At 40.7% G+C, this 25187-nt stretch overlaps 3 protein-coding genes across 5 annotated transcripts; all 3 read left to right on the top strand.

The window, feature by feature from the left end:
* The first annotated feature begins 508 nt into the window (after nucleotides 1–508).
* LOC110067548 (uncharacterized) lies at nucleotides 509–8535 on the top strand. Of its 2 annotated transcripts, XM_089294232.1 has the most exons (4): nucleotides 509–678; nucleotides 1670–1779; nucleotides 2986–3174; nucleotides 4657–8535. In XM_089294232.1, exons 3-4 carry the CDS (start codon nucleotides 3018–3020, stop codon nucleotides 8436–8438), a joined length of 3939 nt encoding a protein of 1312 aa, XP_089150358.1. In that variant the 5' UTR covers nucleotides 509–678; nucleotides 1670–1779; nucleotides 2986–3017; the 3' UTR covers nucleotides 8439–8535. The 2 variants fall into 2 exon arrangements, with proteins under 2 accessions (XP_089150358.1, XP_089150357.1); XM_089294231.1 differs by lacking the exons at nucleotides 509–678; nucleotides 1670–1779 and having other exon boundaries at nucleotides 2922–3174.
* A 1778-nt stretch (nucleotides 8536–10313) lies between these two features.
* LOC110067619 (uncharacterized) lies at nucleotides 10314–19723 on the top strand. 2 transcript variants are annotated; one of them, XM_020774966.2, is made up of 12 exons: nucleotides 10314–10460; nucleotides 12100–12261; nucleotides 13428–13517; nucleotides 14034–14389; nucleotides 14875–14939; nucleotides 15131–15184; nucleotides 15276–15408; nucleotides 16272–16345; nucleotides 17182–17235; nucleotides 17571–17635; nucleotides 17975–18054; nucleotides 18864–19723. In XM_020774966.2, exons 2-12 carry the CDS (start codon nucleotides 12188–12190, stop codon nucleotides 18920–18922), a joined length of 1104 nt encoding a protein of 367 aa, XP_020630625.1. In that variant the 5' UTR covers nucleotides 10314–10460; nucleotides 12100–12187; the 3' UTR covers nucleotides 18923–19723. The 2 variants fall into 2 exon arrangements, with proteins under 2 accessions (XP_020630625.1, XP_089150682.1); XM_089294556.1 differs by lacking the exons at nucleotides 10314–10460; nucleotides 12100–12261 and adding an exon at nucleotides 12784–13319.
* Nucleotides 19724–22260: 2537 nt separating this feature from the next.
* On the top strand, nucleotides 22261–23974 carry LOC110068569 (trace amine-associated receptor 365-like). The gene has a single exon (XM_020775964.2). It carries the CDS (start codon nucleotides 22738–22740, stop codon nucleotides 23647–23649), a length of 912 nt encoding a protein of 303 aa, XP_020631623.2. The 5' UTR covers nucleotides 22261–22737; the 3' UTR covers nucleotides 23650–23974.
* Nucleotides 23975–25187: the final 1213 nt, after the last annotated feature.

Raw genomic sequence — 25187 nt, 5'->3', positions numbered from 1 at the left:
TTGAAAGAGTAAAAATGTTGTGTGTTTTATTCAGAAAAATTATGTGTTCTATGCCACGAAAAACTAATATTCGTTACTTTACTGTGTCGACTTTTACGTCAAAAGTCCGTCGAACATGACTATTAGCGTAGTCGTCAATTTGATATTGATTTTTGCACGAAATGTAAATTTAAATGCCTTTTAACATCACAGAATAAATTACGATACATCATATTATCATAGCCTTACACAGTGACCAGTCTTTTAACCGAAGCGATATTCTTACTGAGTTTAGAGCGTACAGATTTTAAACCTGCCTCTAAAAACTTCCTGAAAACGTTTCTGAAACCCATTCTTAAGTCCAGGGATAAAATTCATCATTGATTTCACCCTTGCTACCTGTGGGTGTCAGTAAAACTAAACCGGCCCCCGCTAATTCAGCATGTAACGTTAGCTTTTGACAATCAGCTGGTTAAACATGTGCCGGTTCTTGAGTTTCCTTTTGTTTTCACACCAGTTGTTAGACGGGTTTCCTATCTTTAATTTATTGGTTGTCGCCAGCTAGTGAATTCACAGTTTTTGTCAACACTATAAATGCCAGATGAATTTCGTTACCACCGTATTAAAAACACTGATCACATCTGTGAAGGTTAGAAAAGTCTCAGAATCTGACTGAAACATTCATGCAAGTTATAACAGGTATGTTTCTCGTAATATTTCTAATTCATAAACTTGTACTAATCGCCCTCGCCTACAGTCCTCATTGTTCATCGTTTACATGACAGAAAGTTTAATTCTCAGACTTTAAAATCTGTACACATCGCCGGAACACAAATATTTCTTCCAGGGATAAATCTGTTTATCAACCAGTTTCTTTTCATCGTTTACGTTATGAAAACGCAAATATAAATTGATAATATAATAAAACAGCGAACTTGGAATTCTGCAGCAATAATAAGACGACGTTACCAGTGGCACTAAAGATGTTAATATCGCTATTATCTCACAGCTTAAATACCAAATACGAGTTTCATTGGCTGCATTTTACAGTGATAGTTTAATAGTTCATTTTTATTTTAAATATTCACACAAAATAAAAGAACATCGATCGATGTCTGGTTTTAAGAGAGGATTAAGTCAAAGAGCAGATGTGCATCAATCAATCTGCCACGACCCTTCCCAATGAAGGGTAAACAAATTCACTTTTCAAATCGATCACGAAATCATGAAAAACCTATCCTTGCCGTTTTTGTGTTAAAATCTATTTACCATGCTAGAAGAATACCGAAGAATATCTACATACAGGCTCTTTATGTTTCTTTGCTCGCAGCTTATCCCTGTTTTAAGAAGTCTTGCTTTTTTTTGGACACATTTAGCAGGTGATTTTATGGTCTGTACCCTCAGCAAATCAGCTGCCATATTTGAAGTTTGTAAAAATGGCATCATTAGCAGGTCACTGGCACACGTGGCGCGGGCTCAGGAAGCCAACACAGTGCATTGCTCACCCGTGTGCAATTCTGATTTGCTAATACCAGCAGGGCACGTGTGTGTGATTGATGACATCAGTTCCACTGGTTAAAAAGCTTCATACCTTACAAATTCGTTTTCGAAAGGCACTAACTGATGGTCAAGCACACTTCATAAAATATGGTGAATTTTATCTGATTTTTCTGTTTTGATTCGCCCACAGGTGTGTATTATCTGGAAATGCCATTTTAACTAATATTGGCTGTATCAGTGGACAATTTGTATACTTTCGAATGTTCAGATGATCAAAACTCCCGCTGACAACTTTTAGAGGTGAGCCGCGCAGTCATTATTTTACACAACAAGCTTGGGGACTCGAAAGCGTTTATTAAATTGTGTACAAAGGGAAATGAAGAAATAGCAATATTTTGAATCAACCCATATTTTTTTATTGTATGTTAACGGAGAGACACACTGACAAATTAATAGGCTTTCGTAAAATTTATTTACACATCTTGTCAAGATACAGTGCGATAGTAATCGCTTAATTAGTTTGATATCTTCATGTATTAAACAAACTGGCTTAACCTGGAGAATGCTCTCGTTGATAGTTTAATTTAAAGTTGGTATTCCTTAAGGATACTTCCAAACAAAGTTGCAACAAATGCTCTTATTTCGGTAACTGATTGAAATCACGTGTGATATATTATTGACAGCGCTAAGAAGTATCGATTTGAACTATATATTTGATCTGTGCCTCTCCAAACACTTTAACTGGATAGATTTTCGACCTATATTGAAGTATCTGTTCTCACTGATGACGTTTCTATTTGGTATGTGTTTTGTGTCATTGAAGGGACTTTTGTCGCGAATGAATTTCCTTTTATACGTTCGTTAACGTCGCAACGTATCTTTTCTTATTAAATTCAAACCAGTTACCTGCTACACCTGTCATACAAATAGAGTAACAGTGCATGGAAACAACGCGTACAGCCTGCGAACAAAATTTTATTTCTCCAGGGCAACTCTAATAATCAAAAGAAGATTAAGAATCATGTTGTACCTAATGTCAAAATTGTTTTTTTTTACTCTTAATTAGTAGTTTCATTTTGTACACATTGATTTTTTTTGCATATGGTGACATGTACCAAATAATTCTAGGTCAATTAACCCAACGAAGCTATTGTTTGACTGAGCTATTGTTCGATTTGGTACAAGTGGAAAATGACGTTGGACGTTGGAATTAGCGGTTGCAAGTCTTATATGGGGGACGATAAAACTTTTTTGACAAAACTGTCACGCACTGATCTTAACAGCATTGGTCGGTGACTGCTATACTTATCATAATCAGTAGTTTTACTATCACATGAAATATTAGATTGAATGGTAGGCGTGTGTGGATGGGGCGCTGAACGGGATCCGTTCTAATACATGAATTTTTGTAAAATCATTGTTTGGATCGCCGTGGGGTTAAGATGTATTTTTTAGGGGCAATATTAATTAATGACTGTTTCAATGTTGAATTTGTTTCTATTGCAGTGCCAACGAGTCGCTCTCAAAAATTCAAAAGTATGAATTACAAGGAGTTCGCCGAGTTTTTTAACCACTCGAGGGAGGCAACAGATCTTTTGGGTACCAGTTCCCTATTGAGAGATCAGACGATCGACCGCTTACAAACAAATGGTGGCTACAGGGGGCCTGGTGACAAAATGAGAAATGGAAACGAGGGTAAGGATTCTATTTGGTGCCTGCCCTTTTTTGTTTTGACTATTTAGACGGCTTTGAAACACACATCTTACTTGTCATCAATGATTGCTTAATTTTGTCGCGCTGAAAGCTAGATTTACATTTTCAAACTCCGTTAACTACAATATTAGCGACCAATTTGCGATGGAGAGGTTTAAAAAGCAAAGTAAGAACAGTACTACATCTGTTTATTTAATTTGTTGTTGTTGATTTCTTATCACAGTGAAATGCACGATTAAGGGTTCTCTGTTCAACGAAAATATCTGAATAGCTTTTAAGGGGACTAGAGGTGGATAATCTTGTTTTTGAAGACTGTATTGTGTTAAGAAAGCACAATCATTATTGGTAAACTAAGCTGTTCTTCAGTCCTAGTGCTTGACAACAGAGAACAGCCTGTAAGCTTGTGGGTTGATGCTGGTGACATTTCAAAATCGCCTTAGTAGGGAAGCAAGCTGCCGCATCATTGTGACACTATTTACACTATTTACACTGTTTACACTGAACGGATTGAAGTAATTAGAAAAAAACTTGACTCATTCTTCGTTCGAGAGAGGTCTAGCTTCGAGCCCGACATTTTATAGCGAGGACGTTGGTCTACAGTCATCCTTTTAGTGAGTGGTAAATTAGTCGCAAAACGTCGCAGTATAGCGACAACCATTTAGAGACAACGTACGGAGTTTTGCAAGGCTACATCATCAATATAGAATGTTTCTGGTCAGATTCAGAGATATCTCTGTCTCGAGGGTAACACCTCTCTCCTTTTCAGAGGCCTCTTTCGTGTTACTTTGACATTTCGGAGGCTGGGGTCCCCCACGCGCAGCCTTCTCCTTTTTCTGCCCTTCGCTCACCCCGCTGGGGAGCCTCTGTGAAGGAAAGAGAGGGGTAAAACCTGAAATCTGCATGCGTAACCTGGCTAGTCGGCCATCTAAGAAATATAAGTTTAGGATCAAGCCTTTTAGGGGCCATAACACATATCAGTATAAATCTACTAGCGTTCTATCACGAATGCCATTCGATGATTGGCTAGGCTACTCACTCTCTGTTCTGTTGTAGATAGTGAGTAGCCTAGCAGTGTGTGCTTGTTGACGAACTTGTGGCCGCTTCTTTGCGTCTTCGAGGTGTCTGTAAAGAGGATGCAGATAAAGTTTTGAACGACTAGTAGATTTACACTAAAACAATTAGATTATTCGCTATCCATTTCTATGTGTGATAGCTGACTCGGGCTGCGCCCTCGTCAACAACTATATATCACGCGATAGAAATCTCAAGCTCATAATCTTACTGTTTAGTAGCATTTTGTAAATTTGGTAACTGAATGTGGTGTTCACGTGTTACCGTGACTCGTTAGCACATATTTCTACACACAAAACCATTAAACTGCAGGCTAAGATGTATTACTAGCTATTGTGGTAACTACCTATCAACTTCGTGGAAACGTAACATCTCTAACGTTCCTTTTTTCAGATGTCATAGCGTTGCCGCCAACCACTCCTGGCACAAACGAAGCTTCTTATCACATGGACAATCAACGGAATGGACCCAACTCATGGATTGCCTGTTCAAAAACATTACACAGCTTGCTGGAGCAATACCTCAACGAAAACGGTACATTATCATCATTCAGGCAAGTATTCGAGAAAAACAGTTTGCAAGAGAAAAAACACGGAGACCACGGTGGGGAAGCCCAAGGTCACGTGACTTCTCACGAACCTCCTCCGCTTCTCCATCGCCCCACTAAGCGATCCTTGGAGCAAAGTCACGCGACTATTAGGTCAGCAGATCCTAAGTGCTCCCGACTAGAGGACTATTGTGCTTTTGCCGAGCAAAATCCCGTGCGAAGGAGAAACGAGACGAGTAGTGCCAGGGAGGAAATGTTTGAAAAGACTCGAACCCTTGGAAATTCATTGAAGCCACTAGGACCTCCCCCACCCCTGTTAAAACAACCACCAGTGTACAAACATGAACGGGAAATCCGCTGGGGAAGCCTCCAAAAGCATTATACAAAAGACAACACTCCCGATCCTGCAATAGACTGGAGAACATTCAGGAATAACGGGGGATGTAAACACAGTGCAGTGACTTCTCCAGGGAACGTGTCGAGAAATGCGAGGACTCCTGGTGACCAATTTCAGAGAACAGAGTCGCTTAAAGCTAAACCTCTGTCGCCTTCTTCAATTGCAAAACAGAAATTGTTTTCTGCAGAGCCTGTACCAAGACAAATAGAGAGCCCAGACAATTCGACATGCGGAGGTTACGCATTTGACCACATGGCAATGCCGAAAATCGTGGCAGTGCATTCTGTATCACGAGGCTCACAGGATGAAGACGAATGGGCGAAAAACAAGGCTTTTATTTCTCGAGCTAAAGCCAATCAGAATAAGCCTTCCTACAGTGGTGCATCAGTAGAGGAAAGAGGAAAGGGCCATTCGCAAACAAGATCTGTTAGAGCGCAAAATCAGCAAACTATTGCTCAAGGTCATCCTCGTTATCAGGAAACCAACCAATCTGCTTTTGGTAATATGACTAAGAGCTCTTCGGAGGAAGTTACCTTCGAACGTTATGTGCTCTATCACCTGCTTTCCAAGTTCCAAGGAAACGTTGAACAGGTCAAACGTGTTTTAAAACAGAACCTGATGCAAGAGTGGCTGGCCTACTCTCAAGGAAATGTGGATCCTAGACAACAAACGTTTGAAGGAGTGAATTTTTACGAGCTGCGGAAACTCTATGAAATTTGGTGTCAGTTGCAAAAAAGCCCAAGAACGAACGCAGTTCGAGGTAGCACTGTACAAACAATTTCAAATGCTCAGAACTCCAAGTCGAATCGCGTAGACTCTGATTCTAGAACAAATATTCAACAAAACCCAGAGGTTTGTTATCGGAACAGTCAAAGTTCTCCAAATCTTCAGCGATCGAGGCCAGCTTCGTGTCCTCAAGGAAACAGTCCTTTACATAGAGCTCGTAGCATACATCAAGGGATTCCTCGGTCCTCTCTGAATCCATCTCGAGTTACCCCAAACTCACAGCACAATGGTATCGTCCAGGGACCCATTAGAAGCGGAACAAACAAGGATATCCCGATACATGTTCAAGAAAAGATTTATACTGTTTCACAAAATTCAGGAAGGAGAGCAAATCGCCCCGACCCCTACCCTGCACCTGCAGTTTATCATAATCAACACGACACCAACGTAAGACCTGGTAACATCCACGCACAGTCGTCAACTAGCCAGCGTCATGCAGCGCTGGCTTTGAACTCTGACATGTGTAATGTTAAATACAAGTCTGATGATCAAGTCAAAGCTAATGATATTTTCCTGACACAGCATGTGCACGAAAACGTTCCAAGGAATCAATGCGAAACTTACGGAGATACTCCACAGAGAAACGTCCTCAAACAAGAAGAGGAAACGACCACGACGAACATTTCACTCGCAAGTCTTCTTCAGCATTTCCCACAAACAATTTCCAAACCAAGTCAAAATCAGTCTTTGCCTTCGGTCAATTCACCCTTGTCGCCATCAAACAACGTTTTACGCAGCAACATTTCCGTCAAATCATACAATGAATCTGGCCAGCGTTATCGGTATCCAGTGGAAAACGGCGTCCGTCCAGAATCGCGGGAAAAAGACGCCGTGCACGGCCAAGAAACAAAGGCAAGTTATCTCTGGCGTTTTAAAGGTGGAAAGTTAATCAGCGACAACATGCCAAGTATCAACAGAGGAGAACGTCTGACTGAAATCGAGCTTGATGATCTGGTATCTAGTCAACAGAAACATACTGAAGTAGAGGTTTCTATGGAGGCAAAACGTGAAGTTCATACTTCTGGTCAGCAGTCTTATCACAAAGTATCATCCTCGATATCACTTCTGGCAAATGAGCAGAAATGCAATACTCAAACAAGTCAGCGGTCTTCTTTAGCAGTCGATCAGCAACACAAGAAAGTATGTGGTGCCGCAGCTTCCGGTCAGCGGTGCTACTGCGTTTTAGATCAGAAAGGCTGTCCACAGAGCACACAGAAATCAAGTGATCCTATTCAGAGCATGCAGCGCATGATAATCAGAACTTCTCGAAATTCTCCAGCAGGGAAAAATACCTCACCAATTCAAAGTCAAATTTCAAACGTTAAAATAAAAACAGAAAGAAGTGTTTCTTCCACTCATGATGAGCCTGTGTACCAACGATCTGATACAACCGTCCTGGTTTCACCACAGGCCAACCATCATTCGAGCGTCCATGTGTCACAGGGAGGCAAAAAAATTGATGCTACCCTTCATGCACAAGGTAACCAAGCGTCATGTTCAAGCCTTTGCGTTTCACCTGTTGCACAAACAAGTCAACAATCGAACGCAACTTTCTACGTTTCACGCAACGCACAGGCAAACCAGCAATCTCACGGCACTGTTACCATCGTAAGCAATCCACAGGCAAACCAACACTCCAGTCGCGTTTCGCCCACTGCACAGATAAGGCAACATTCTGACGCCAGCTTACACGGTTCACACAACGAAAGGACAAACCAGCAATACAATACGTCAAGGAACGCACAGCTTTCACAACAATATAATGCTTCACTACATGTTTCACGAAGTAGTAAGGAAAGCGAACAGTCCAATGGAAACTTACATGCTCAGACAAACCAGCAATCCAATTCAAGCTTCCATGTTTCACTTAATGCACAGGCCACCCAACAGCCTCATGCTAGTTCGAACAACAATCAGCAATCAGACGTTTCGCGTAATACGCAGAAAAACCAACAACAATCAAATACAAGTTTCAAGCTTCCTGGTACTGCACGGGGATGCCAACAATCAAATGGTAGCTCCAAAGCTTCGCGTAACTCACCGTCGGGCCAGAAATCGAACGCGAACCCCGAAATTTCAAAAGTAGATAAGATAGTGCCTAAGGTAGAGAAAAATACTTCTTGCCAGAATGGAAATCGCAAGAAGACTGAAGCTTCGACTGCCATCAAGTCTGAAAGAACAAACGATAAAAACTGTAGCTTCCTAACATCCCTTCCCCCGAAAAAACAATACACTTCGCTTCAGCAGCTTGCCAAAAAAGTTATCGAGACTAGGCAGAGATTTGAGATGGAAAACATTCCTTGGAAGAAAAAAATCTTAAAATCTCTCGAAGGCGTGTTGATGAAACGGCTCCGAAAAATTGAGAAGGAGACTGGGGAACAGGCTGACCTAGAAGGTAGAAAAGGTTTTGAGACTGAAGCAAGTACAAAGGAACAGAAAACTTAGAAATAGGAGAAAAACTACAAAGACGAATAAAGTTAAAACAGAAAAATTACTAGAATGTTTTAAAATCACAATAATAAAATAAACACACTTAAAATTGTTTTGCTTCTTTTATACTTCTTAACCCTTTGTATATTCTTATCCACATTTAACTGAAATCAACGAAACTATCTCTTGAGTGGTAGACTACCCCTAGAAGGGTCCATGTAGTAAATATTTCGTATTGCAGAATTGCTGCCACTCAAGCCCATAATGCACATAGACAAGTTTTCCAATATAAGACATGGCAAGCTAAATGGTGCGTATGATCGAGTGGTTCAGGGACCTGGATTTGAATCTGGTGATCCCTGGTTCAGGTCCTTTAAACTGTCATTAACTGGCTTTGTTCTCGGGGGAGTACTCTCAGAAAAATGTGGTGGGGGGTGTGCAGTCCGCTTCTCAAAACCCCCACCCTATTTATGATCAAAATCTGCGATTTTCTCTCCCCTTTTTATGACCGGACCAAAAATTCGATACCCTATTTATGATCGTTGCGGCTGACACAGTTGTCCTGTTTTGAAGGGCTTTTGTTGATGGTCTTATCGATAATGATGAAAGAAATAGCTTTTACTTAAAAACATACCCAATTTAAGACTTGAGTACAGAAACCTTACCCTATTTTAAAAGAGCAAAATGGCCAAAATGGATACCCTATTTATGACCAAAACGGCTGAAAAATGATACCCTTTAGGGCCGCCCATACCTATATAGCCCATATAAGGATGTATCCCCCCCAACCTTGTTCGCAACGGTCCTAAGTTAACATTCTCGGCTCCTTGCAAATTGTCAGCGGGTCATCCTACCACTGACTGGGATCTATTTTGCAATTTTTTTTCAATTAGCACAATAAAAAAGTTCAGTTTAATCAACTATAGAGTGTTTTCAAATGAGGTCACGGCAGCCAGATTGGTAGCATAGTCTCCTTCGAAGCCGCTATTAGTCTCGTCATGCAACGCTTAATTATTAGTGGGGAGAAGCGTTGCGTGACGACCCTAATAACGGCTGCAACGGAAACTACAGACTGGGGTGTCCCAAAACAATGAAACGGTGGCCATGAGTGTCCCAGACCGATCCTGTAGGAGTTTAACTCTTTTCTTATAAACCCCTACATTTTGTTCCACTAAATTTACATGAGTGCCTCCAATGATGCTCTATCGTATTGAGGACTTCATGAAGTTGAAAGTTATGTTGCCAGTAGCGTAGACGTCAGTTACGACTGCCGACCCAATCGATAACACAGTAGACAGCTAGCCTGCGTAGCTGGTGGATTAAGCGGTTTGAGCCCGCGCACAAGGTGGCGAAGCCGCGAGGAGCCTGGGAAGAGTCCTTCCCCAGGCCCCTCACGACTTTGCACTAGTTTTCGCGACTTTGTGGGTGCGCTTGAATCGCCTCAACAGACAAAAGAGGCTAACTATGAATTTATCGTTAAGCTGCAAAAAAAGTTCACAATCTTATCAAGCGTTAAGGGAGAGCTGCAAATTTAAACGTTAATGGACAAAATGCTATTTTTGGTACATTAACCGTCAACATTACCTTCTCATGTCATTATATTATATGTTTATAAACTTACAAAAAACTTCAGTCGTTTTTGCCCACAAGAGATCTGGGAACAAGAAGATAAAGTTACAAGTTCTTGCTCATATATAAAATGTTCCAACTCGTATTTTGATTAGCACTGTTATAGTTTCGATCAGCCCCTAATCAAAAATAAAACGCTAGTCGTGCTATTTATAAACGGTGGTGTATCAATCGTATGACAAGAAGGCGGTACTTCTTGCCTGTCATATTTACACATCGCTGGTTCCCAGTTTCCCAGTTAGAAACGCCGTCCATGTGCGCGAAGCTTGACCGTGCAAATAAAGCGTAAAGTTTAGAAACATTGTGATGTAAACATAACACATGTGAAATACGATTTACCGTTCCGCTGAAGGGACTTGTAAGTCTACGGAGAATTGATACTTGTTTCTGTTAAAGATTCGTGAGAAGGTAAGCAAAAAACAATTATTTTTTTCTAATTACCACCCGTTTACGATGATAATAACTGATACTGGCACGATGAACGGGGCAGCTTTAGCGATCAGTTGAGACTGTTGGATGTTAAAACGATGCAGCACCGTTCATTGAAAAGGTAGAGATCTGCTGAAATCTGTGGTCATGTTTCGTTTCTTAGACTTCTAAGAAAGTAGAAGGTGTTTACAAACAGCAAAAATTGCCGTGTAATGTATCAAAAACCAGATTAATTAACCTTTTGCTTTTTCTCTGGTTATCGACTTGCATAGGAAAACGAATCATACGCTCCATGGTCCGTTTTTCTTTGGAGATTGAAAAATAAAACGTTCCGTCCAAAAATAAGATAATTTCTGTTAGATTAACAGAAACCGACCATTTCATTTCAGAAGCTTTTTACTCTTCCATTAATGATTTAGCATTTTCGTTTGATGTCATATGCGTAGAGGAAAGTGCAAAATGAAAGGAAAGAAATGAGGCAATACCTCTGGACAAGAACTCAGGGAGTCCGTCGGCTGTCTGATAACTGCATTTATTTTTTATTTGACGACCATATATATTATTTGGGTTAAGCTCATTGTGTTAGTGTTGGTCTCTGTCATGATTGCAGGTTGGTAAACAGGTTTACCAATTTTCTTTTGTTCCGTTATTTCCGTGGATTTTAATAGGGTCAAAAGACCACCTGCTGTTAGAACAATGATAAAGAAACGAGACTGTTCACCCTTCGCTGAGCGCCTTCATGACAGGCTGTAGAAGAAAACGAGCGTTAATTAAATAAAAACAAGTCGTAGTCGGTATTTCTCTCATTCATCATGATAGATCTAAAAAGAAACTTCGACATTTATAAGCACTATAGAATACTTTGACCCACGTACCAGAAAAGGGTGATTACGAGAAAGTGTAGTCTTAATATTTTCCATACATATCCCCTAGGCCTGTTGTGAAGCTGTGAATTCTCTTTAGTAGAACCCATGTATACATATGATAGAGTGGCTTTCAGAACTGTATGGGTTTCTATAGATATGGTCACGATTAACCTTACAACATTTTTTCATGAGATTCTACTCACCCAGATGACTACAAGTTCACTTTACAAAACTAATGGGCAGATTATTCCACATTTGAGGAATAATCTCCCTTTTAATGCTGATCTGAAGTTACAATCGGACATTATCCGCTCGGGCAGACTCAGTAGTTGTAGAATTGCAACCTCGTTTCCAGGCGCTAGAACTCTCTTTGGAGGAAGACCTGGCCTGGGAACAAGATTGCTGAGGTCAAGAAATATATAATCATCGATAACTAATACGTCTGAATTTGACGCTAATAAAAATTCCGGGCAGGCCAAGGTTTAGTCCCGCTAAAACGAGCGAGGCCTTTTCTTGGCTGTCATTTAGCCTGCGAACAGGCTCACCTTTGAGTCACACGCGCGAGCGGAGAATATCGAAGCGATCCGGCGGGGTGGAGACTGGTGAGGAGGCCCATCAAGAAAGTGACTTTCCCTTCTCGTGCCTTCGCCGCTCAATTCCGTGCTCTACGCCACTTGCGCTTGTGCTCCAACGTGAGCCTGCTCGCAGGCTAGCTCTCATTCAAATGTTCTACCATCATACTGAATTTTCAGGAGGTGATCATGAAACACGATATAACAGAGCCTACGAGGAATGGCCGTCAAGTGTTAGGCAGTTCCTTGTTGAAAGAAGACTTGACGAATGGAAGCTGCAGCTCTTTATAGTGATTCTTCTGACTCAGAGGAAATAACTTTGGACAAGGAAAGCGTAAACAGGTACGCGTAATTTTATTAATTATCATTGTCCTTCGTTTTTCCGCCATTCCTTTTGATTGGTTGAAAAACAACCTCGTTAACATCAAATAACTTCCTGTGAGTAATACCTCGTACGTATTATTCAGCTCGTCCACATTACAGGGATCGTTAAAACTATTGTCCATCGCCATTGTCCTAACAAAGTGCTAAATAAAATAAAAATTAAAAATTGCAATATTTAGAGAGGAAGCCACATCAGCCATACCTGATTTTCATGCAGGCTTTCTATCCTGGTCGATTTGGAATTTGAAGATATTGGTTTTTGTCCCGTGAGGGCTTCTCTCGGCGAGATCGAAAATGCCGAGGAGGTTTGGCGCGAGCACCTAAGCTTGACTCGTGCTAGTTCTTCTCGTTCCTACCAGTTTATCTGAACCTAAAAGCGAATTTAGTAATTTCCCTATTACCTACTTAATAATAACGAGAGACTACGGTTAGGTTCTTTATTGATAATTTTAATCATCTAGACAAACATGGTGGGGCTAGGATTAATTTTGTCTAAAGCACAAATGTCAAAAACGTCGCAAGCAGAACCAAATTGATTTTGGCCACCTGCAATTAGGTTTTTACTCATAAATCAGGAAGAAGCAAGGTGAAAGAAAGCCATAATGGAATCAATAAAGCAGACAAAAGAATGAAGGAACTACAGTCCCCAGTTTTGACTGAAACACTCTCCACTTTAGAAGTCGATCTGCTGAAAAACGCAACTGATAAATACAATGCCGGGATTGGGCCTTTTGCATCCACACACGATGTTGTCACGGAGCTAAAAATTGCTGTCAATTGGGCACCCGCGTGTTTTTCGTGCCCCCGAACGGATCAGCGATAGGAACTTCTCCAAGCAATTAAATCTACGCTGAGAAATTGCGCAAATCTGGCAATTTAACGGCGGTGAGATTACGAGTAGTTTGTAGAATACTCGGCCGCAATACGGCTCGGAGCTGGTAAGAATGCATCAGATTTTGAAGAAGGATTTCAACGCAGATGTCTTTTACCCCTCAGGTCGATAACAAGAGTGACAGGTAATCTTCTCCTGACAAATAAGTTAAACCTGTGATAATCTGACGCTGCGCTGATTTCACGCTCCCTTGTATAAGAAGAGAGTAATGAATTTTTTCGCGTCTTTTCAGGTTAGCAAGTGCAATCACGGATACTGAAGATACAAGCGATGGAAGCGACGAAGATAACCGATTTACCAGGCTGGAGAGCACGAAGAAAAGGTAAGAGGCACTTGACTTTGCAATTTTGTGCTATTAAATATTTATGTTGATTTAATTACACCGTGATAGGAAAGGCTTGATCACTCGAGCTGGTCTTTCATGCGGTGGAGCCTTTGAAACAGTCAGTCGAATCCGGTATGTTTTCGCAGTTGCGTTGGGTTCCTGTTCCATGTAAACGTTACATTTCAAAGACAAACATCAACCTTGCCAAGCGTGGGAGAAGTCGTGTAAACAAGAAAAGTAATCATCGCTGCTAGGGAAAGAACTGAATCAGATTCTGAAAAGATATAGTAGTGTATTTTAATTAAGTAACGCACGTACGCTGTCACGTCACTACAAAGATCGAACACATTGATTCATTAACGAGCTTTGTCTTTTCAGTTCACTCTTATCTTATAAAAGAGAAACAAAGTTGTGATTCTTACAGAACGGATAGCAAATCGATGTAAGAACGGATCGATATAAGCCAGTTCACTGCCATTTTACTCAGCAGCCATATGTTTTAATATTCAACAGAGAGTCTTCGCCTGAGAAACATCGAAAAGACAATGAAGTCGTCCATGGAATACCCATGGGAGATCCCAAGGAAGATTCCCATTCCATTCAAAGTGATACACAGCTTACCCGTGAGGTGCCCACTGGTGGAGCAACTACGGCTACTACTAGCCCTCGAGCCCACACCCCAGAGGAGGAAACTGAATTGTTTTCAACGGATTACGTTGACAAGTTGGTGGCCTCGTTCTGGACCAAGGTCGATCAAAAGATCGAGCAAGCTGTGTCGCATTATCAAGCAAGCCCGCAGGCCGGTCAGCAGAGCAACACGCACGACAATGCGCACTCACAGGAAGCCGAGAGAGAAGACGAAAACAATGGTAAAAATAGAACCCCATTTAGTTCCGTTTGTTTGGAGGTGCAATGTCTCACTTGTCCCCTGTTGATTTTTTTGCTAAAGCTAAACAACACTTCACTGAAGAACTTTCTCAATTTCATTCGTTCTTTAACACTAATAGCCGTAGCCAACCTCTACTTCAGGGCTTTTCCCTTAGCTATTGGGAGCTCTAAGGGAAAAGCCCTGAAAACGAGGTTGAGCCGCAGCTTGTTGAGTTCTTGGTCAAAATGTTTTACATTCACGCAGTACCTCTCTCCACCCAAGAATACCAATATAGGTATTTTTGAATTTTTAAGGTAACTGAAAATATTTTGGGGCGACGAAAGGGGTAAGCTGCCTTGATTTGGCGTCCCATGAAGGGGAAAGGGGTATACCGACACTTGTAATGTCGTCATATTAAAGAAGCCGACCAGAAGAGCAGTGGTTGTGACTGAGGTAGACCAACTTCTCTTTATCTTTGCTATGCAGGTGAAAAGTGTTCCCTTACAGAGTACCCTGGTGGTATTTGTGTCTTCATCGTTTTTATATTCCAGGTAAGGATATTGTTTAAATGTGACTTGAAGAGAAACCTAGATAACCGAGATCCGCTCAATTTAGATTCTTACGCTAAATTCCATGGATAAGTTTCAAAACGTCTTGAGTTCAAACCAGAGTTAATCTATATAGTCCTCTTTTACTATGAGCTGGCTATTGGAAAGTTGTTCAAATTTTGCCTTTTTTATAGTTTATAGGCAGGATTTGCGTCCTTTGCAAAGAGAAAATAAAGAGCAAGGGAAAGGTCAGTAAAGTAAAAGTGTTTTTTCGGCTCAGTTAATCAATAATGCTATTTGGTAATCCAAAATTTTGAAAGATTTTGAATATATTAACAGGAGTGGTTCACGAATGAAAAGCTTAGGACCATTATTACCCACCGTCACGCCAACTTTACCGTTGTCATGGTATCACTGGTGGACTGTTTCCTGGTGGTCGCTAATATTTTTGCAGATTTTGATGTGATTGACGGTAAGTAATAAAAATCAACCCTACCCTACCCTACCCTACCCTATCCTAACTTACCCCACCCTACCACACCCTACCCTACCCTTACTTACCCTACCTTACCCTACCCTACCCTAACCTAACCTAAACTAACCTAACCTACCCTACCCTATCCTACCCTTCCCTACCCTAACTTACCCTACCCTACCCTACCTTACCCTAACCTACCCTACCCTACCCTAGCCTTCATAACCCTACCCTACCCTTCCCTAACTTACTCTATCCTACCTTAATCCACCCAACCATACTCTATCCTACCTAGCCCACCCTAGCCTAACCTACCCCACCCTACCCTACCCTGGCCTCCTGGAGCAACCTGACAGAGATTCATGGACTCCCTGTCACGTCATGTTAAAGATACTGGAGATACGAACCGACTTCTTGAGACACCTAGAAAAAATACAGTTTTAACACATTTGTTTAGGCAAGAAGAACACACGTTGGTCTTTAAGCCTGGTCCCGAAATCAAAATCTGCTCTGTTTTGTAACTGAGTGATTATTACCACGATCGCGTGTTTCATCAGCATTAATTGCCTCATTGGAAATAAAATGGTAGAGTAAAGAGTCGGTAGAGTAATTGGTAAAGGGTATCTCTGGTAACCAGTCACCACGCTTTAAAACCCAGTGTAGAATAATAGTCATAGCTGTTTATAGAAACATGTGGATAGTACTGACTGAAATGCATAGCAACGGCCAAGAATACTAATCATCCCCCGAATCAGCTAAACCCCGAATGACCAAATCGAAAAGAAAACTTTTCCTTGTAAAAATCGTCTACATTATTGTTTACACGACTAACAGCATTAAATATTCATTTGCACTTACAGATAAAGGAATTGAGTTCGTTTTTACGAGTTTTCTTTACATCAATTTGGTCATCATGTTCTTGTTTGTCCTCGAGGTAAGATTACATTTATTTAGTGAAATACGGGTTTGTAGATTTCCATTTTTCTACGACGTGACTAATTCTGAATGCAGTTTGCAGTTTGGACTGCTGATCGAGAGGTCCGGGTTCGAGCCCTGGCCGGGCCATTGCGCTGTGGCCTCGGGCAAGACAGTCCGCTCTCAAAAATACTTAAAGAAAGGGGATGGGCGGAGGAGGGTAGGGGAGGTGAATCTGCATTGGAATAACATACTATCTAGTTATTATTAGGGCCTCTGCATACTAGACACTTATTTGTCGACAACTTTTTGTCATCGACAACTACGTGTTATCGACAACTAAAAAACTTAGTGTGCGGGATGAGTTGTCGACAACTAAACGCTAAATTTTTAGTCGTCGACAATTAAGCAGTTTTTCCTTCTCAAAATGGGAATCTGCTTTGGTTGTCGACTACGTTTTGACCGTTTTTCCCGTGTGTGGAATCATTGGTTTAGTTGTCGACAACTATCGAAACATGAGACACATTTGAGCATGCGTATTGTGTTTTGAGCATGCGCAGTGAACGTTACTTCCCAAGGTCTCGCTGACCTGACTTAATTATCGACAAGCAACACTCCAATGTGTGGAATGCTCGCATCGGACACCGAATTAGTTGTCGATATCACATAGTTGTCGACAACTAAGTGTCTAGTCTGTGGAGGCCCTTAGTAATGCTCCGTCTATTAATTTGCTACAGATCAGAAGCCAGAGTAAAGCGCTGGTCTAGTTCAGGCTACCTTCGCTTTCCGACGCCTTACTTTTTAAAAATTAATCTTATAATTTATATTTGAGTGCTCTTTTGATCTTCTTTTCAGTGTTTTCTAAGAATAGTTGTTCTTCGAAAAGATTTGTTCCAGGAGAAGATGGAGGTAACTTGTGTATTCAGTGATAGTTACCAACAATTTTCGGAACCAAAGCTGTTAATCTCATCAAGACAATTCCTTAGCCCTCATTGAAATTAGCCCAACATAAAATAGCAATAGGACTGGCAAAAAAGTTAATCCAAATCCATTACATTAAAAGGTAAACCATTAGCATAAAATGTTATTTCAGGAGATCCAATTTTCAGCTGGAAAGTTGTAGCATGGCATGGTTTAAAAACTGCAAAAGACCCTTCCATGGACTCCTCGCAATGATAATCTAATGGCCTATTTGTTTAACAAAAAACATTCTTTTAATATTTCATTTGCTTCACTGATTGCAGATATTTGACGTAGCCTTGGTATATTTCTATTTTCTGGTAGAGTTAATTTCCAGCAATGGTTTCAGGTATTGACATCCAGTTGTTCTGCTCCATATAAATCTTTTTCAACACAATTCAGTTAGTTACGCATGCGTCCTTATTACTGATCGCAATCTCGTTCCGTCAGTCATTATGTTTCTCACTGCGAAAGCGCGTACTTGAGGAAACGAGCGACTCTTGAGAGTTCCATTTTGGGGTGACACGACAGTATGGTACAATATATGTCCCCATACATCACGTACCTACCGTCGTTTGCCCTTCTACCGCTGGTCAAGGGGAACAAAGACTCTGGTTGCGAGGCTGATGCCGACGTTTTGTCATTCAGAGGATGGGCACTAAATCCGTTCAATGTTCTTACTTTTCAGTGAAATTAATAAGCCGTATCCAAGATATTTACATATGATTGTTATTCTTCGATGCTGGCGTGTACTGCTTGTTTTGCAACGTAAGTTAACCTATATTTGGACCTCAAACCACGTTTCTGATTATTAAGATTACTAGAGTATTTCAGGCCGAGTAAAGGCATTGTGATCTGCTGAGTGAATGATTAGGAGCTCGTTGCCAATACGTTGTGTTTGAGATCAAGAAGACGATAGAGAGTTTGAACTAAACTGTAGTGACGGTTGTCCTTATATATTGTGTTCTTGAGTCAACTTAGCATCGCTTTATTATGTGCATGTCGAGACCGGAGACGTAAAAGGATGTATTTAACAATTATTCCAAGAGTGCTCGTTGGATATGAGATGGTAGACTGGTCAACGAGGCTCGTAAGGCGGATCCACTTGGCCATAGTCATCTCATACCCAACAAGTGCGAGTGGAATAACTGTTTTATCAAAAACACTCCCAAAATGTAGAAAACTAAACTAAAATAAAAATAAAAACGCCCCCCCTAAAAACAAACAAACAAACAAACAAAAAAGATTACGCGTACGCTTACCATATTTGTAGAGCATGGTATAATGGCTCATATCATGATGGCTAAGCCAATCAAAACTCTTGAATTGCATTATCTAATGACCTAGTTTTTAATAACAGCCATTAGCTAAGCTCGTAAACCTTGATATTTGAAAGGGCAAGCTAACGCAGAAGAGAAAAGCAAATAGTTAGCTAACTGAGGGAAATATCTGAAGACAATTCTTAACTTCCAAGCAAAGAACACTGTGTGAATAGCTTTTAGCTCAACGATCTAAACACTTAATGTTTCGTTTATTGATTGATTGTTGATTGATCTCTCATTCTGTTTTATTTGCAGAGCTTGAGCAAGAAAAAGAGGCAGAGATAAGCGCCATGGAAAGTCAACCACCGAGATGACAACAAGGCCTGCAAGCTCAAATTTTCGAGGGTCATTCCAATAGAATGTCACATCACGACATTGCGAAATGCGCTTTCAAACACAAAATCACCATTTGCTTTTGCTTTTCCGAAATCTAGGCAAGTAAAAGCGAAACGAAATGGCACATTAACACAGAAAGTGCAGAAGATATTATCGGCTTGTAAAGACAATGAAACAACTCGCCTAGTTTTCGATTTTTAGACACTGCTTCATCAAATGGGATACATTTGAAGGAGACACAAAACAGTAATTTATACTCATAGTATAGCAATTTAATTCGAGACCTTTATAAATTAAAGAAGACTTACTTTCCTAGATTCGCTGTTGTTCCACAAAAACTCTGTCACGAACTGCCGTTGTGATGCATGCATAATGGGATCTGGATGGAAAACGCATATATATATAGTACATAACTACTCGTGTTAACATCATAGTGGTGTGCTACCGGTATTTTAAAAGCCCCGAAAAGAGTCCTTTTTCAAAAGGTTCTTATGTATATGATATCTAGTCGAAGACATGAAGTGGATTAGTTCGAGAACTTTCATAAAACCGGCATTGCTTACAATGTAACCTGCGAACATTTTTTTCTATTTTGAGTCGCATATATATCGATTCGTGAAGTTTGTATGTAGATGCGATAGGCTTTCACTAAAGCTGCAATAACGATAACAGTTTGTTTTCTACACAAAATAAATCTCGTTACATTATATAACGAAATGTGTTGAACTGTACCTGAACCTCTTAGTGATTCTCAGACTTAATAAAATTTCTCCACAGCAGTTGTTTGCAATCCGTGTCGATATTCTCCATCCCAAACTATCCTTGTTATTTTACGGTTAATTATTATCTTCTTGGGGTTTTTCTATCTTAGTAAACTACTATTTTCAGGTTTCCTTCAATGCAAAGGTGATTTTGTACGTGGCGAAGATACCGTGACTGAACTCCGTTTTAAAAGTACAATGAGTAGTTGTCGTCTAAGTCCTTGCGATCAGCAAGAATTAATTAATGCGACTAGTTGTCATGGTTCGATTACAGGATTCTTTGTCAACGTGCTACACTGATTAACTCTGGTGGTTGATAGTGAGTGTCCGATCCTTTGCCACTTGAAGCTACCTTAATTTTCAGGTCAGCCTCGCCGGTAATGCAGATTCCGCTCACAGAACTGACTCCTCGTGAAACGGACAAACAAGCAAGCTTAAGTGGTCTTGATGGCTTTTACCTACAATGGTGGACAAACTCCTTGGGACACTTATGTAATGCAACGAATTATCTGTGTTTTACAACTGAAGTTTGAAAAAGCACTGCTATCCTTTTAAAAACGCGTTTCTGTTACTCCCTCACCATTCAATACAATGTTATAAAACTCAGTAGAAATCGCAGGTACTACTTTTCAACATTGTTTGTGGGGTGGGTGGGGGGAGAGAGGCCACGAGGCAGCTGAAGTTGTATTCGCGTTACTGTTTCTCTCGGGTGTCTGCAAAAGAGCCAAAAGTGCAAATTGGATTTTTGTCCATGATTGTAGTTTATGCATGGTTAAGTCATCACTTTCAAACTATTTAAATTTAATGCTAGGAGAGGAGTGAAACGACTTGTCGCGATTTGTTTCAAAGAAGTGTTCTAGGCTAAATAAATTCTAATGGCTATTTTAATGCCAAGTTTTCATTTTCAAACAATGAAAACTTAATGCAAGAAGTGAGAGATGAAACGATTTGTTGTACAATGCTTCATAACAGTGTTCTTGGCTGAAGAAATTCTAATGGCCATTTGAATGCCATGCCCTGCACTCCTTTGAGCCCCCCTTGAGCCCTTGTTTGGGCTTATAACACCAGCACACATTGGCTGGTTCTGATTCGGTTTTCGCCGGTATAGGCGAGATTCTTCTGTTTCTTTTCATGAATATATATTTTTTTCAAGTTAAGTTCCCCTTGAGAGGCTGTTCAAGACAATTATTTTCCCATGTGACACGAAAATTGACCCCCTTGAGTGTATAACAATGGCGCACTGGTCGGTCCTTATCAGGTTTCCGTTTAAACGAGGTTGGTCTGTCTTGATGCAATCGAAGTGATTTTGTTTTTAAATCACGTTCACCCTGAATGGTTGCATAACTTACTTTTTTTCCCGTGTGACACCAAAGTAGACCACAGGAAATATTGATTGGCCCCGATTCGGTTTCCTTGCAAACTAGGAGTTAATTTGTCTAGGTCTTCATGGAGTTATTATTATTATTTTTAATCCCTAAATGGCTGCAAAAGTCCCTTTTTTTCCTGTGCGACACCAAAATAAAACTCCTGTACTGTAGTGGCGTACTTTGGAGTGCCTAAAATTAGTAATAGTCTTATTCTAAAACAGATACTTCAAACGAACAGTGTCATCTGTTAACAGCATGCGATGATTTCGTTGAACCCGGAAAAATATCGAGCCCGCAGCAGAGCGAAAAACAACAGCAGTTCAATCAGTTGCAGAACATGAAAGGACAAAGATAGGAATTCATTACGAGATGAGACGAAGACTAAATATGCCAAGGATGGAAATGGTTGCATTACGGACAACTGTGAGCCGGAAGCCTTATGTTTTTATGCTTGAAAACAGAATCTGTCAAAATTGTGTTCACAATGGAACCCTGTTTTTAAATGATTTCTATCAACATTTATCCGTTCAGGGTTTTATCCTGTAAACTGAGTTTTCGAACTTTTTGTCACAAGGGAAGTTCCCCTACGTACAAGCTGACTTTGAGACAAAAATTAACAAAAACACGGAGAAATCCTTTGGCTTTTGTTTCTCTCGCGCGCTAATTTAAGTTATCTCTACGCAAACAGCTTATATCAACAATTTTCGCCGGTGTAATTTAGTTGTACGACCATTAATGACAAAACTTTGACAATGTCTCCATCCTTTGAAAAATGTCTTCCACTTCAGTGTAATTTCACTAAAACCTGGCGATGCCATCCGCCTGGGCAACTTCTCCTAAGAAAGGGTGGTCAGTGTGCTTGGGAAGCCTAATGCTTCAATCCGGCTGGAGTGTGGTGATCAATGATGAGGCGATAGTAGATTGGAATTGCCATCGTATTCAGTTTGAAAACTAAATGCTTGTCAAATTATAGGAAGAAGCCAAACAAGATTATATCGGATGTTTCGATAAAACCCATTACAGCTAGACGATCAAAATTTAATTTTAGACGTTTTCTTCGGCAAACATACCCTGACTTCACTTTGCAGAATGAAAAAGCCCAGAAATTTTAATTACAAAGTTTGCGCAATTTTTAATAACTCGTACAAACTTGATAGACATTGCCAAACAAACTCTTTTCATGATGTGCCCACCCATTTTCTGCAACTGCGAGCCACTCTCCTGTTACTAACTGAATGAAAGATCAAGAACCCACGCTAAATTAGAGATAAATATAGGGTCACATTTCGTATTTGCTCGCTAAAAGCTCAGGACAACAGCCCAAATGTTCCATTGTCTTCACAGTTGTATATCTACTGTACTCGAGTAGTCTCCAGTGAATCCGGACTGGCGTTATCAAAAAAAAATATTAATATAATGGTAATGAAAGTTGAACATTACGTAGGAAATTTCACCAAACGGTGTACGCAAGCTTCTGATATTTAGGAATATTTTAAGTAGTCTTAGTACAAGAACTGGCTTGGGAACTAGACAAGAAACGACATCGATTACATTACAACAGCTGTTGTAACAAAAAGGACTGCTTCAGCTAACTGCTCTGAAAGAACCGACAGTGAACAAGGCTTGTGAAGAACCATGTAGCATTGATTCTTCCAAGGTGTAAAGATGCTGGAGAACAACATTTCACAAATCACTGCTCGAAACGAAAGCCACTGTTATTCGGAACATAAGACCATAATCCAAACTTGGGGTATCGTACTGTTTTGTTTAGCCAACTGTTTGTCCGGTGCAGTGGCGATCTGTGGAAACTTACTTATCGTGTCAGCTGTTTATAAAACAACCACGCTACAAACGCCAACCAACTTCTTCATTTCTTCCATGAGCTTGGCGGACCTCCTCGTCGGTCTTGTCGCGATACCGCTCTGGATCGCGCGTGCGGTGTTGAACATCACAGAAAACACTCACGTTCTTTGCTTAAGCAGCGACTTCATCACCATACAGACTTTAATGGCGTCGACATATAGTCTCTGCAGCGTTACAGTAGACAGATATGTCGCCATCATCTTGCCGTACAGGTACAACCATATTGTAACACAGAAGAGATGTTTCGCCGCCATTTTGATTGCTTGGGCGTTTACCATGGTCTTAGCGAGTTTCCGTTTTATCGTCGGCTTGCGATCCGAGCTGCCGAAGTTCTACATGGCCGCAGCAATATTTGGCATCGATCTTCCGATTGTTGTCATCTGTTTCTGCTACGCGAAGATCTTTAAAGCCGCCAAAGAGCAAAGAACAAAAATCTGTTCCTTGACATCGAGTGTCCGTGCGGCTTCCCTGAGGCAACGTAAAGCTGCTTACACTATAGCCATAGTAATAGGGGTGTATATGATATTTTGGACGCCAACGTTTATCGTATGCTTTCTCGATTTTACTCTCCACTTGTGTTTTTACGATGCTTGGCTCGCTACCGTTTCAGTATCTTTGGCCAATTCAGCATTGAACCCATGGATTTATGCAGCGCGGAACAAGCAATTCTGGCGAGCTTTCAAACGCGTTTTGCGTGTGTCATCGCGACTCTAAGCTGAGAACAAAGAAGTTTGCAAGTCGATCGATGCATCCATCTCCATGGCCATAGTCATCAACACAGTCAAAAGTACAGACGATAAAAAGAAGCTGCTTGCTGCATGCGTCTTCAGGTAGCATTTTTAAGACCTCACTCACAGTTTTTCACTATATGGACCTCTCAGTCGGCAAATAACATATACATTTTAGAGTAGAATTCTAACCAAATTCCTTTCAATTCATTAGCGATTTACAATTATTTCTCCGCATACATTGTAGTATTATTTCCCGCTTTAGCAAAATCAAGCGCGGATTGAATTATTGATTAAACCTTGTAGCTGTTTGCACGCGCTCACAGGTCTTATAGTCGCATGAAACTCCATTTAATTTCTTAAGTGTTCTTTGGAATTGATTTATCTTGTTATATTTCAAACTCTTCCTCGAAACAGCGAAGAAATGCAGAGAAAACACTCTAGCCACTAATGGCTGATAGTGTAGGAGTAGCTCAGCCAATCAGATTGCTGCATTTATATTAGCATACCAGTAGAATTCTGCTCATAGTAATCAGAGGAGCAGCACCTTGAAAGAGGCTGAGATTACGACAAATTTAATCTCGAACCAAGAGTTCTAAGAAGCCGGACGGCTTTGGGTTAGAGATTGGCCCTTTTTGAAAACAAAAATTTAAAAAAAAAACTTCTTGAGCCTGATGGCGGCGCGAGTGCTTATGGGATTAACTAAGAAAACAACATCATTAATATGGTGGACGAGAATGCTCAGTCCCAATTAATCAAAGTCGAAAGACGGACAAGTTAGCGACAGGTAAGAAAATAGCACAGTTTTTTTTCCCTCGAGAAAGGGAAAGGGAGAAAGTGGTGACAGTAGTGGACTCCCATGTGAAAAGATCGGGGATGCTCGTCGGAAAATTTGGATTAAGCCCCTAAAGGAGACTTATCTGGGCGGGGGTTGAACTTCATTTAACCGAAAAGATACCACTTTAACCCGGACCGACAAGCATGGGCTACAATGATTTTAATGATGCTCAAGACATTGTCACCAAATACTTTCTCCTATAGATACATTGCAGATTCAAGTGAAAGCATTGCCATAAAACTCCAGTTATTTCTTCGAGTGCAACCCTAAAAGATAAGTTGACGGCTAGAAATAGAGGACTTTCGTCCTGTACACCCAAAGTTAGACCAGAATCCTTGATTTACACACCTGAGGGAGACGACGAGCACATTGGACCTTTTCACATGTGATTTCTCTCCCTACTGCCTGCGAGCTCCTTCTGGGCTGTGGGATCAATGTGAACAGACTTGTTCGTACACAACGACACCCTGTAACTCTTACATGAATGTACGCTCGAAAAGGGCGTTGTAAATCCCCACACCACCGTTCAAAGAACTAAGTCTGTAAGCGCCCACCAGGATAATTAATCATTGAAAAACTTCAACGAAATCAAGTGCCAAAGAACATGCACTGGCCATTAATTCCCAGGCGAAGCTCAGCTACAACATGCAGGATTATAAATCTACTGTGAAATACAAAACTGATGG

This window comes from Orbicella faveolata, unplaced genomic scaffold (assembly GCF_042242905.1).
Source record: "Orbicella faveolata isolate gen_17 unplaced genomic scaffold, um_ofav_v1 contig_25, whole genome shotgun sequence".
In the NCBI taxonomy this organism is placed as follows: domain Eukaryota; kingdom Metazoa; phylum Cnidaria; class Anthozoa; order Scleractinia; family Merulinidae; genus Orbicella; species Orbicella faveolata.
Note: the sequence above shows the minus strand (reverse complement) of the source record. Positions and strands in the feature narration are given on the sequence as shown.

What these genes read in the sequence shown, in the direction of transcription:
- LOC110067619 (XM_020774966.2), top strand. Translation starts at nt 12,188, where the DNA reads ATGGAAGCTGCAGCTCTTTATAGTGATTCTTCTGACTCAGAGGAAATA. An exon ending in CTGGAGAGCACGAAGAAAAG is followed by an intron (nt 13,518 to 14,033) that starts GTAAGAGGCACT and finishes AATATTCAACAG; the next exon opens with AGAGTCTTCGCCTGAGAAAC. An exon ending in TGTTCTTGTTTGTCCTCGAG is followed by an intron (nt 16,346 to 17,181) that starts GTAAGATTACAT and finishes TCTTCTTTTCAG; the next exon opens with TGTTTTCTAAGAATAGTTGT.
- LOC110068569 (XM_020775964.2), top strand. Translation starts at nt 22,738, where the DNA reads ATGCTGGAGAACAACATTTCACAAATCACTGCTCGAAACGAAAGCCAC.
- LOC110067548 (XM_089294231.1), top strand. Translation starts at nt 2,922, where the DNA reads ATGTATTTTTTAGGGGCAATATTAATTAATGACTGTTTCAATGTTGAA. An exon ending in AATGAGAAATGGAAACGAGG is followed by an intron (nt 3,175 to 4,656) that starts GTAAGGATTCTA and finishes TCCTTTTTTCAG; the next exon opens with ATGTCATAGCGTTGCCGCCA.